The following is a 12,225-nucleotide window of genomic DNA, read 5'->3' on the forward strand; positions in this document are numbered from 1 at the left end:
ATTGCTTGGATGTGCTATACTGTTACAGAATTATTCACTGATAAAGTCACACAGGGCAAATTTGCAAAATTCGGCTTGGTCATTAAGGTCTAAAACAGGCTGGTCACTAAGGGGTTAAGCTTCAGATCACCATCAGATTTTATATTGTAAAATTCTTTTTATTATGCCAGCCAATGGCAGATGTATAATATGCTATCATATAGGCAATGTATAATATGCTATCATATAGGTGTATATTTGCATAGTTTCGGTTATACGTCCTGTGGCACTCGCTAATTTCTTTCTGCATCCCTATGTAGACTTTTGAAGGTTCTTATGTAGTTGAGGCACCTTAATGTACTAATACTGTACATCAAGGTAATCGGGCGTGCACTGCCACCATGCCCACACAGTCATGGAGATGTCTGTAATACACCACTGACTCAGGAAAACTGTTATTGACAATTAACCCTCTCTGTGCCATGATCATGAATGATTGCAACACTTTACAATGGATCAGAGAATCCCCTTGTAGCTGTGATTTCCCACTCCAGCTCCATAACCACAGAGACTGCAACCACTGTGGAGAGAGCTTGGATTAAAAAAGTTGCCCAGGTCTGTCTCTTCTAAAAGCCTGTTTTTACAGGCACTGGAGATGCACATTCACAATATACTAACAAACATATGAAAACTAGTATATATTGTCATTTAAAAAAATTCTTATTAAAGAATGTTCTTTATAGGACTGAGAAACAAACTTAAAAAACATAATAAAACAAATGGTAAATACCACTAAAACAGCTCCGAAAAAATATACAAATCCCTAATGATCCTCCATGGAAAGCGGACAAAATGCTGCAACGACTCAAGAAGTCGCCTCCTTCAGTATTCACCATTAATAAATAAATAAGATAGTCCTTGTTAGGTTTGAGTGTGTTTTTGGAAAACATATATCTATAAATCAGAAAACTATGTATAAATATTATATTTTTATGATGCTTTGAGTAAATGTCAATGGCGCAATCTAAGACAACTAATAGAAGGTGTAAAGTTAACCTGTATAATCTGTATGTATAACTGTTAGACCTGTATGATTCTCCATCTATGTTACTATTTAAACATGTGTCTACTCTGTTTTTCAGTATACTTCTGCTTTGACTTTTGATGCTGTTCAAGTGATGACTGAGGCCTTTCGGAATTTACGGAAACAGAGAATAGAACTTTCTAGAAGAGGGAATGCTGGAGACTGTTTAGCAAATCCTGCTGTACCGTGGGGTCATGGAGTTGAAATAGAGAGAGCTCTTAAACAGGTATTGGATTATAGAGGCAATTTGTTGCCTGGGTTTGGGGAAATAAAAATGAATGCACCAGGCAAGTGACACAGTTGTCTATAGCTATGATACACTGTAGTCAGCTTTTGGAAAACTACCACTTAAAGCACACTTGAATTTGGTACAAGGTTTTCTTTTTTCAGATCTAGTGCCCCACTAACCACTGTATGGGCATGTCTTTGGTGTAGGTGTTTTGGCATCGTAGAACACCTTAGTGCTGACAAGCATTTGTCTTGATACATTGTGAATGCATATGACCATGAATGCAGCAACTCAAGTGTCAGTAACCCAGTCTTGATTTCCTTATTGTGGCTAGGTTATCTTCTCACTTCCTTACCTGATAATTAAGCCACTGTATGGAAATTATGGCTGGATTTCTGACAGGTCCCTGACTACAGGAAGTTACTGCATTCATGGTCATATCCATTGGTAACTTATCAAGACAAAAGGCTGGCACGCTAAAATGTTTAGATAAAATCTTTCTAGACATATGTCATTCCATAACCTATCATAAACTCTTCTACGTTTTCTCTTTAATTGTGTTTAATAGGTCCAAGTAGATGGTTTGACTGGTAATATAAAGTTTGATCAGAATGGTAAAAGAGTAAATTATACAATCAACATAATGGAACTCAAGAGCAATGGACCTCGTAAGGTAAAATGAAAAATGGCTTTTAACAGTGTTAACTTTTCATGGCTATCTGTTCATCTCTTTTATCTTATGACTTTTGAGATTACTAATTTAATATATATTTTTTAGTTGCATTTATTAATTTAATGTATATTTAAGCCGTCCATGCGCAGAGCACTTTTTCCTCCATCGGTTTCAGTTTAAAAACAATGGACAACCAACAAACCCCATTGTAGTCAATGGCATCTGCTGGGCATCACCTGTAAAACCTCTTATAAATGCAATTAATACCATGATTAGTAAGTGAATGAATACCAATATGTTACATAAGATGAATGGGAACCATTAATAAATGAGTTCTCCTCTAGCTGCATGTCATTGGGTCTCACCCCCTTGCTATGCAGTTTTTGGTTTTTAATATCCATATAGATGTCACAAATTTACTGAATGTTATTGTTCTATACTAAGCACCTTTTATTTATATCTCTATAATAAAGAGGACCTTTCACCTCCTGGGGCACATGCCGTGTAATACACTGCTAGAATGCCGACAGTGCACTGAATTTAGTGCACTATTGGCTTTCCCGTTCTGTGCCCCTGGTGAAGAGCTATTGGTGCTGGTTGGCTTTCTAGCAGTGTATTACACTGCATCTGCCCCAGGAGGTGAAAGGTTCTCTTTAAGTATCATGCTATTGGCCTGAGTGTTGTTGTCTAATTAATGTATTAACTACATTCATTTTAATGCATCTTATTCTACAATTTCACACTATTATTTGGATGTGAACCACTTTTTCAGCTGTCTCTAGTTTGAAGACCATGGGTGAGATTTGTGCAACTGTATAAAAAAAAAAAAAAAAAAAAAAAAAAAAAGACTGTCTTGGTCTCAGCTTTCATTTATTGCAGTGCTCTTTGAAAACAAAAAAATTGCTGTGATTTGGTTTTATAGGTAACAAAGAAAATTTCCACTACTATTTTTTTGCATATTTTATCCTGTTTTTGCTTTTTCTTCCATATCCCATGAATTATTATTAATGTTTCATTTAGGGTCCATTCACATGGAGGACAATAGTGAGGAATTTGGTGTGGAATTTCAGCGCTGAAAACAAAAAGCCTCTCATTCACTTCAATGGGTTCCTTTTTCTGCTAGCTTTGAAGTCAATGAGAGGCTTTTTTTCAGCGCTGAAATTCCACACCAAATTTCTCACCATTTTCCTCCGTGTGAATGGACCGTTATTGGCTCCTCCGCTTTTATCTGAACTTTATCATTTTCATCCGACAGATTGGCTACTGGAGTGAAGTTGACAAAATGGTAGTAACTGTTACTGATGTATTATCGGCAAATGACTCCATGGGTTTGGAAAACAAAACTGTTATTGTCACAACCATTTTGGTAAGATGCATTGCTTAAATTAAATATTTTTTATTGTAAACTAAAATTTATCTTCTTTTTGTTTTCTTTCTTACACATTATTTAAAACATTATTATTATTTCAATAATTTCACATTCTTGCAGTGACTTGTTTCATACCCTCTATAACATTTATTATACTAATTGATGAATAGAATTCCATACATAATATTAAACGTCCAATCTAGTACTAAACATCTAAAATGTGTATTTGTGCAGTTATGTGTTGCATTACAGTTCCATGTATCCAGCAGACAGCTTGTGGTGACATAATCTGTTCTCTGTAGTCTTCAAGGAATACAATGATTATCTGAATAGGAATGTCATCCATCTCTCTCTTAACTTTCTCCCCTAACACCTCAAATCTGTGCATATTATAGATTACACTTGCCCAAATTGCTATTTTTAGGCCTAGAGTATCAATATCTCTTTCACAAGAGTCCAAGTAATTTATTCTCATGGGACTAAAAGAGTTTTTGAAATATGGTATATAAGCAATTTCCCGTGGAATATTATTCTTTACGAGTTAGTCCCCACACAAACATTTGTAAAATATAATACCCTATGCTGTAATGTATGTAAAATAGGGAACAGCTCTATCATATTATCTCAAGAACTTCGTTTATAAAAAAAAAAATATATCAGAATCCAAAATTCTATTATTGCCAAATAATATGGTATTAGATTATACTTTTACAAATACATGATTGGCTAGCACGTAGATACAATTACAATTTATATAGTTGTGAGGAAAACAAAGTACACCCACTTTGAACTCTATAGATTTGCCTATCAGGTCATAATGAAAAAATCTGGTCCTGAGAAATCCTTAAAATTAGTTAAATACACCAACCCAAACAGATTGTGTTCCTTCATTACTTAAGCTACGTTCATATCTGCACTGGAGTCTCAAAGTCCAACTCCATTGCAGAGTCCAGCAAAAAATTGGCATGGAGGACTTTTTGCTCCACCGGTTTTAGTTTAAAAATGACAGCAGACCCATTATAGTCAATAATGTCGGCTGGGCTTTGTGTGTAACTGCTGTGTAACCTAGCGCCATTGAACAAAAACGAAATCTAAATGGAAAAGTCAAGTGTGAAAAGTACACCTATGAATTAATGTCTTGTAGACCCACGTTCAGCAGCAATAGCTTAGTAATGGATTCTATATGACTTTATCAGTTTTTCACGTCAGTCTGGAATAATTTTGCCTCACTCTTCTTTATAGTGTTGCACCACTTCATTGAGGTTTGTGGGCATTTGTAAACGCCAAGCTTTCTAAAGGTCCTGCCACAGCATTTCAATTGGGTTTTGGCGTTTACTATAGGTTTGCTCGTGTGCTTGGGATCTTTGTTCTGTTGCATGACCCAGTTATAGCCAAGTTTTAGCTGTTGAATTGATGGTGTAAAATGTGACACTAAAATAATTTGGAATTCAGAGGAGTTCATAGTCAACTGAGTGGGGAATATTTATGAAAACCTGCACATTTTCTGGTGGGACCTGTACCTTTACTGAAATCTGTGCCATTGTAGGAGATTTCAGAAATTATCTGCACAAAATACTGATGTAAATGATAATAAATCTGAATGGGCTGCTGGTTTGTGACAAAAGTGATGTAAACATGATGATAATTAATGTGCTCCAATGACTATAAGATGCTCAGGCCCTGTTCCTGCAAAGTAATCCCAAATAATCACCCCTCCACCACTCTTCTTGAGCTGGTATGAAATGTTTATGCTAATGTGCTGTTGTTTTTTTTTTTTTTTTTAATCAAATGTGGTCTTGTCTTTCCAAAGGGCATTGTTCCAAAAGTTCCAAAAGTCTTGTGTTTTGCTGAGATGCAGCTTTATAAATTGAAGCCATGCTGCTATGCTCTTTTTAGAAAGAAGGGGCTTCCTTTTGGCAACTCTTTCAAAGAAGCCAAAATTGTTAACTCTTTTTCTGATGACACTGTCATGACCTTGAACACTTAACATGCTGACTGAGGCCTGTGGCATCTTTATTTCTTTGAGCCTTGCACGGTCTAACCTTGGGGTAAATTTGAAGGGATGTCCACTCCATTGGCTTGAATGTTTACCACTCATGAATAGTCTTTCTTTAGAATGATTTTCTTCAAATTGCCTTCAAATGGCATTGAAACCACTCTTAGATTGATGTGCAGCCACAGTTGCTTCCCTAAAATTGCTGATGTCTTTACTCCTTGGGATTATGTTAACTGAATGCTCCAGACCAGCAAACTGCCAAAACATCCGCTTTTATAGAGTTGGTCACGCTGATGATCAAATAATCCAGGACACCACCCATTTAATTCCTATCGAAGCAGTAAGGGTGTACTTAATTTGTCACACACTACTTCTGCATTATGACCTAGTGTTTAAATAAATAACACATTGTCATTTATCTTGTGTTATTGTGCAAATAAAGTTGTATTTACCTAATTTTAATATCTTCTAAAGACCAGATGCTTTTTTTTATTATGCCCTGAAACATAATGAGATATGCTCTGTTTTTCCCATGACTGTTTATATCTTCTGCTTTTTAATCTGTGAAAACACAGCGATACACATGTATGTTGTTCCTCTGTTTAGAAATGGCTACAATATTGTAAATGGCAAACACATCTTCAGGGAAAATGATGATATTTCCAGAATGACTCAGAAGAGCAAAGAACTTGTTAATTAAAATTACGCCCTGACAGTGATATTTAGGCTGTAATGCAACACAATTATTTTTGGTATCATGGGGAATTTCAATATGGTTGTGACTTGCCAAAGCTGATCATAAGTCAGTGGTGACTTTTTCAGTCTTGGAATTAGACATGTTCTTTCAGTATTATATACGTGTACAGTCAGTATTATATACATGTAATACACTTGTATAGCGACTTTACACAATTATTAGAGTTTATATAGATTGTTTTATGGTAGTCTTTTACAGAATGATGGTATGAGGCTTTTTGTAAATATTGTATATGTTCTAACCATATATTAGTGTGTATAGTGTATAGTATATGTATAGTTATCAAGCAATTATTTGATGGTCCAAGATCTGTGTACATTGGGCTATTTGATTTTATACGCCATAAATATGTTCTCCCTTGCCTTTTTGGCTTGGCCAAACAGATCCTGAAATGTGATATGACCAATTAAAAAAAAAAAAAAAAAAAAAAAAGAATTTGTCTATCCTGTATATATCTATTTGTGGCCACCCTTTGACTGTGTGGTCTGTGATGGGTTTTTCTAGTATGCCATTATATTGTATTGACTTGATTTGATGAGAAACTTATGTCCTCGAAAAAGCATTTCCCTTATTTTCCTAATTTAGCTCATATTTATCATACTTAATCATACTTATTTTATTCTATACATGAAGCCTTTTCATTGAATTAATAGAGCTTTAAAAATAACATGATAGCGACAGTATTGAGATATATAGATTTTCTATGAGAGGAGGTCAGAGACCAAGACCCATTAGAGTATTTCCCCTTAATGGATACATGTGTCACACAGCTAGCGGTACATAAAATATATATGGTATAGTAGCTGAGATGTGTAAACGTGTGGACAAATAGTGGTAATATACAGTATGTATGGCATATTAGAGTATAAGGAGAATTTATGCTTGTATATCTAAGGTTATATAGATGTATTCTAATCTAGAAACTATATTCCAGAATAGTGTCTATAACCTCACACACCAACTATAGCATGGTAACACATGAAGTTACATAAAGTAGAAGATGCTGTTTGTTATATCTTTGGATTTTATTTTTTGTGACATATCAAATACAATTTGCTGTCAAAGCAATGTTATACTATACAGTTATTTGTTCAAGGGTCTCTTGTGTTGTGATGTTTTATTAGGAACCAGATTACACATTTAACAAAGCTAATGGTTAAAGGGATTTCCAGAATTAGGAAAATACATCTGGTTACTTATAAAAATAGGTTGTCTGTGGTATTCCCCACAGGATAGATTTGACTTGCAATACCAGATGCAGCCTATTGACAGGCGTGGTGCTGTTTCTAGACAAAACAGCCATGTTTTTCTAATCTTACACAACCCCTTTGAGTTACATCACCTATTGGCTGAACAGCTACTAGTTTTACAGTCTTTTTTTACTTTCAGGAGCAGTGGAGTTATTTTATTTTATGTACAATGTTGTTAGATAATGACTATGATTTTTCAGGAAGCCCCATATGTGATGTTTAAGAAAAATGCAGATCAATTTGAGGGAAACGATCGCTATGAAGGATACTGTGTTGATTTGGCAACAGAAATTGCCAGACACTGTGGATTTAAGTACAAACTGACAATAGTTGGCGATGGAAAGTATGGCGCAAGAGATGCCGAAACAAAAATATGGAATGGAATGGTCGGGGAATTAGTCTATGGGGTAAGTGCTGCTAAATATATCTCCATTACCTTCTTAATGGAGAAAATACTTTGTAGTTAAAATTTTGTTTAATACTAGCAACCTGTAGATTTTATACTACTGCCACAGTGAACAGGCATGAGCGAACCTCTTGTGATTAGTTTTGTGAATGCTCGTAAAAATTTAAGTAATGGTCGTAAAAATTTAAGTAACATCTATGGAAACCTGTATTTTCCTACACATAAAAACCTCAAGGTCAGTTTTTTGTGTTCATTTTCACATGAATAAACAGTATGTAAATAGAATAATAAAATAATTTTGAGTAAGATGGATGAGACTCTCCTAATTTGTGCTGGAATAAGGTCCCAACCCCATGAAAGAAGAACCTCACACCCCAACACTTTTATACCTCTATCTTTATTGCGTAGGTAATATGATAAACCTGATATTTTGGTCCTGAACTGTTCTCAAACATGTTTGCCACAGAAAAGACTAAATGAATGTAGGTTAGTTTAGTATCGGCACAATGGGAAACCGACCTCTTCGGTGCTACGTGTGCACTGACATGCTGTGGCCTACATATTGTAGCACTGCAAGGGTTGATTTCCCTCAGCACCGATTCTCCACTTATCTTCATTTCCTCTTTCCTACGGCAATTATGTATCAGAAAGTGTCAGAACCAAAATGTCACATTTATTGGAGCGCCCATATAATAAGCATTGAAGCATAAAAGTGCATCAATATTTGTGCATAGAAATGTATTTAGGAATTGATACAATATTTATGCATTGAGTGGGCGAATCGGTAAAGGGTTATCTTATGGGGCAGAAGAATGGGTGCAGTCCCAACAGTTGTGCAGTGCTTATCTGTTATATATTACCTATTCTTTTAGCTGACTGACTGCTTTTATTTCTGTCCCATCCTAGAGCAGGGGTAGGGAACGTACAGGAACCTACAACTCCCAGCATGCATACTTGCTCTGCTGTTCTTGCAACTCCCATGGAAGTGAATGGAGCATGTTGGGAGTTGTAGTTTCACAGCAGCTGGAGAGATGAAGGTTCCCTACCCCTGTCCTAGAGTATGGTCAGTGACGGAAAAGACAGAATGATGGGAAACTATAAGCAAATAATTCACCAGTGAGGAAAAACCAACTGATATGTACACATAGGAGCATTGATAAGGTAGCATCCAGGAGTTGTGCTAACAAGTGAATGAAATCGTTATAACATATCAGTTTTAGATTCTTACATTGCAGTTCTTGTATTGCCACAATTGCTGCAAAACAGTCCAACTGAAGGTACGGTATAGCGGACATTTTTCACAAATACTGTAAAGTGCTGTTTGTTTTTGAAAAGCACAACCAATAGACAGTTTTTGGCATATGTTTGCCATTAATGGCTATGGGCAAGGCAGTTTATACACCGGAAGATTTTCACCGTGCATACTATAACATTGCATCACAAGCAAGTTGTGTGTGTAAGCCAATGCTGTACTAGTAGATGAACATATAATATATTAGGAATAAAGATATAAGACATTCCTGGAGAGACCTTGCCATAATGTTACCCTAACAGATATAGGAAAGCAGTAATGTACAGGAACAGAATATCAAGAAAAAAATAATTGACTGAAAAATCTTTTGTTTCACTCGCTATAGGAATGATTTCAGTAATAAATATATATTTATAGATATATAGATAATATATAGAATATATTCATATATATATATATATATATATATATATATATATATATTTATTCGATTGTATAATCTTGTATAATACCGTTCCATAATACTGTATAGTGTTTGAGGCACCTCCAGGGTAGAACTTAATTTTATTCCCTTTTCATTCCCTTGTGACATAAGCATCAGTTTTGTGAATACTGCCATTTCAGATAGCATTAGCGCCCCATATAATGGTTCTTAAAGAATATTTTTAAATGGGGTCAGATATTCTCAGTACAGTTGCTAAAATAGCTATTCCTCCCAACTCCTCCATAGACACCCACACTTGGCACTGTCACATGAGCAGCAGTTCTCTATGGGGAGGGGTTTAAGCCACTGCTACACTGAGTGTTGGAATTCATTGTAATTGATCCTTCTTGTTGAGAGTTTAGATCCAATGGTTAGACGGTCCCATGGCCACCTCTAGAGACACTACTATTCTTTTGTTTCATTGTTGTTGTCATTGTAGCAGTTGTGTGAATGGACAAACTAGTTGTGTTTTCAGTTGTTTTATTACTAACCTGCTCCTCTCTTTTTTTGTTTTACAGAAAGCTGATATTGCAATTGCTCCATTAACTATAACACTGGTGAGAGAAGAAGTGATTGACTTCTCTAAACCATTCATGAGTTTGGGAATATCAATTATGATCAAGAAGCCTCAGAAGTCAAAACCAGGAGTATTTTCTTTTCTTGATCCTTTAGCCTATGAGATCTGGATGTGCATAGTGTTTGCTTATATTGGGGTCAGTGTAGTTTTATTCCTGGTCAGCAGATTTAGCCCATATGAATGGCATACTGAGGAGTTTGAAGACGGAAGAGAAACGCAAAGTAACGAATCATCTAATGAGTTTGGGATATTTAATAGTCTCTGGTTTTCCCTTGGTGCCTTTATGCAGCAAGGATGCGATATTTCGCCAAGGTTGGTTACTTATCTCTTTCCACTTTGTGCATTTTTGGTCTGAAGAGGATGCCATGGTGAATATATTCACGGCAGTGGAGCCTCATTTTTCATACTATAGGTTCAGGTCAAGGTCACAGTGCCAATGTGTATCCGATACATAAATAGGAATTAAGAAAGAACATTGTCTAAGTGAAGTTATATGCACCATGTAAAGACTACAGAAATGCACAAGGTTTCAATGCTTTCATGCCTTCTTGGAGGGGTACCGTGTTTTTGCTGCATCCCATTTCACAGTTTCAGGTCCTTGTGGTCGCAATGAGCTGTGATGGGAAAAAGGGTGATGCATTCTTACAGCTTTGACAATATGGTATACCAGACTTGTCTGGATTGTTGTAGTATTATGTTGTCTGAAAACAATTCATTCAGAATACAATGGTATGTTATGGTCACTAATTCTGTTTTATTGCATAGAATATCTTCAACATTTGAGAATTATATTTTTCTTGAAATAGTCTTTCATATAATTTTAATGTTACAATATCCTAAAACAAGCTTTCTACCTTCATGCCATAAACCTAGCATATAATACACATTCAGAAATATATAAATCATTACTATATTGTACAACAGTGATCATACTGAGAACATATCAACACAGGTTTATAATGGTTGCTTATACTATACCTCATTCTTGAAAAAATTCTCAGTTATGGCATTGGTTCATCATAGGTTTTGTGAGGCGGTATAAGACAACAAATTATTATTATGAATGTTTTTTTCCCAGGAAAAATTGATGGTGATCTTCTGCCTTGTCATATAGCTATTGTATGTGTAGGATATTAGTGGGGCCTCTTCACCAGATTGACCAAAGCTATAGAGAACTCAGATCTGTATCTCAGCTCAGGGACTGCCGGATTTAATTTTGGACACAACATTCTAAGCTGGAGTTCATTCAGATGAATGAAGACTTGCTGAAAATGTTGTGTTAAAGATTACCGAAAAGTCAGATCTCTGAGTAGTGTCTATGAGGTCTGTGTGCTCTATGGAAATGGTGCCCTTTCCTTCTGGAAATCATGTTATAGACTATTTAAGGTTATAGACTTTAGCAATATGATCTTTTAATGTGTGTCTAAATGTATCTATCAATGTGACATGATAAAATTTGGCTAACTTTCCCCTCTATTGGTTTCATGTTTAAGGAAAACGGAAGTTATACAACGTAGTTTTTTTTTCTGATCAGTGTGACGATACCTTGAAGTAATAGTCACAAAACAGAAGTCCTCTTTTTCCAACAATGATATCACAATGGACTCCATTCACTCTAATAACAGCTATGCCAAAACTTATTGTAATGAAGACAGTTACAGGCAATACATATGGACATTCACATACTTTATAGAAAACTATCACTTACATCTTATCACTACTAAAACTCCTAAGAACAGACATGTCACAGAACAAGCTAAACCACAAAAATATAAAGACAACTAAAAAGATGTGAGGCAATTTTTTAGTAAGCTGTATAGGAAGTCTATCAGCATTACATTGGCTATAAAAGTAAACATTCTATAGTTTCCAAAAATCCCACTGTCTGATCTCTTAATGACAGGTCTTTCACTATCATCCTTCTTCTATGTTCAGTTTTATTTACTACTTCATAATTTGGGCCTGTATATTTACCAATAGTTATAATCATTTGTATCTCATATCTGCAACATGTAGGATTTACAGGGTACTTATTAGGGTTCTGCCTACAGATGGGTAAAACTCCTAAGATTTTTTTAGTTTCAGGTAAGGGTGGTTTCACCAAAAGATTTGTTTTGGTTTTAATAAATTTGTCATGAATCGTAAGTGAAATTGATACACACAGACCCC

General features: G+C 35.5%; 1 protein-coding gene across 6 annotated transcripts in view; it reads left to right on the forward strand.

Annotated features, from left to right (window-relative positions):
- GRIA2 (glutamate ionotropic receptor AMPA type subunit 2) overlaps positions 1–12,225 on the forward strand; it is a 145,611-nt gene that overhangs the window by 90,038 nt on the left and 43,348 nt on the right. For all 6 annotated transcript variants that reach the window (XR_012717541.1, XM_075288166.1, XM_075288149.1 and 3 more), the window contains exons 7-11: positions 1,122–1,289; positions 1,861–1,965; positions 3,221–3,331; positions 7,538–7,744; positions 9,998–10,368. Coding sequence is in view for 5 of the 6 variants with exons in the window: in XM_075288166.1 (XP_075144267.1) it covers positions 1,122–1,289; positions 1,861–1,965; positions 3,221–3,331; positions 7,538–7,744; positions 9,998–10,368 (962 nt within the window). In the remaining variant the exon portion in view is untranslated. The remainder of the gene's footprint in view (positions 1–1,121; positions 1,290–1,860; positions 1,966–3,220; positions 3,332–7,537; positions 7,745–9,997; positions 10,369–12,225) is intronic.

The sequence above is a fragment of the Leptodactylus fuscus genome, chromosome 1 (genome assembly GCF_031893055.1).
Source record: "Leptodactylus fuscus isolate aLepFus1 chromosome 1, aLepFus1.hap2, whole genome shotgun sequence".
In the NCBI taxonomy this organism is placed as follows: domain Eukaryota; kingdom Metazoa; phylum Chordata; class Amphibia; order Anura; family Leptodactylidae; genus Leptodactylus; species Leptodactylus fuscus.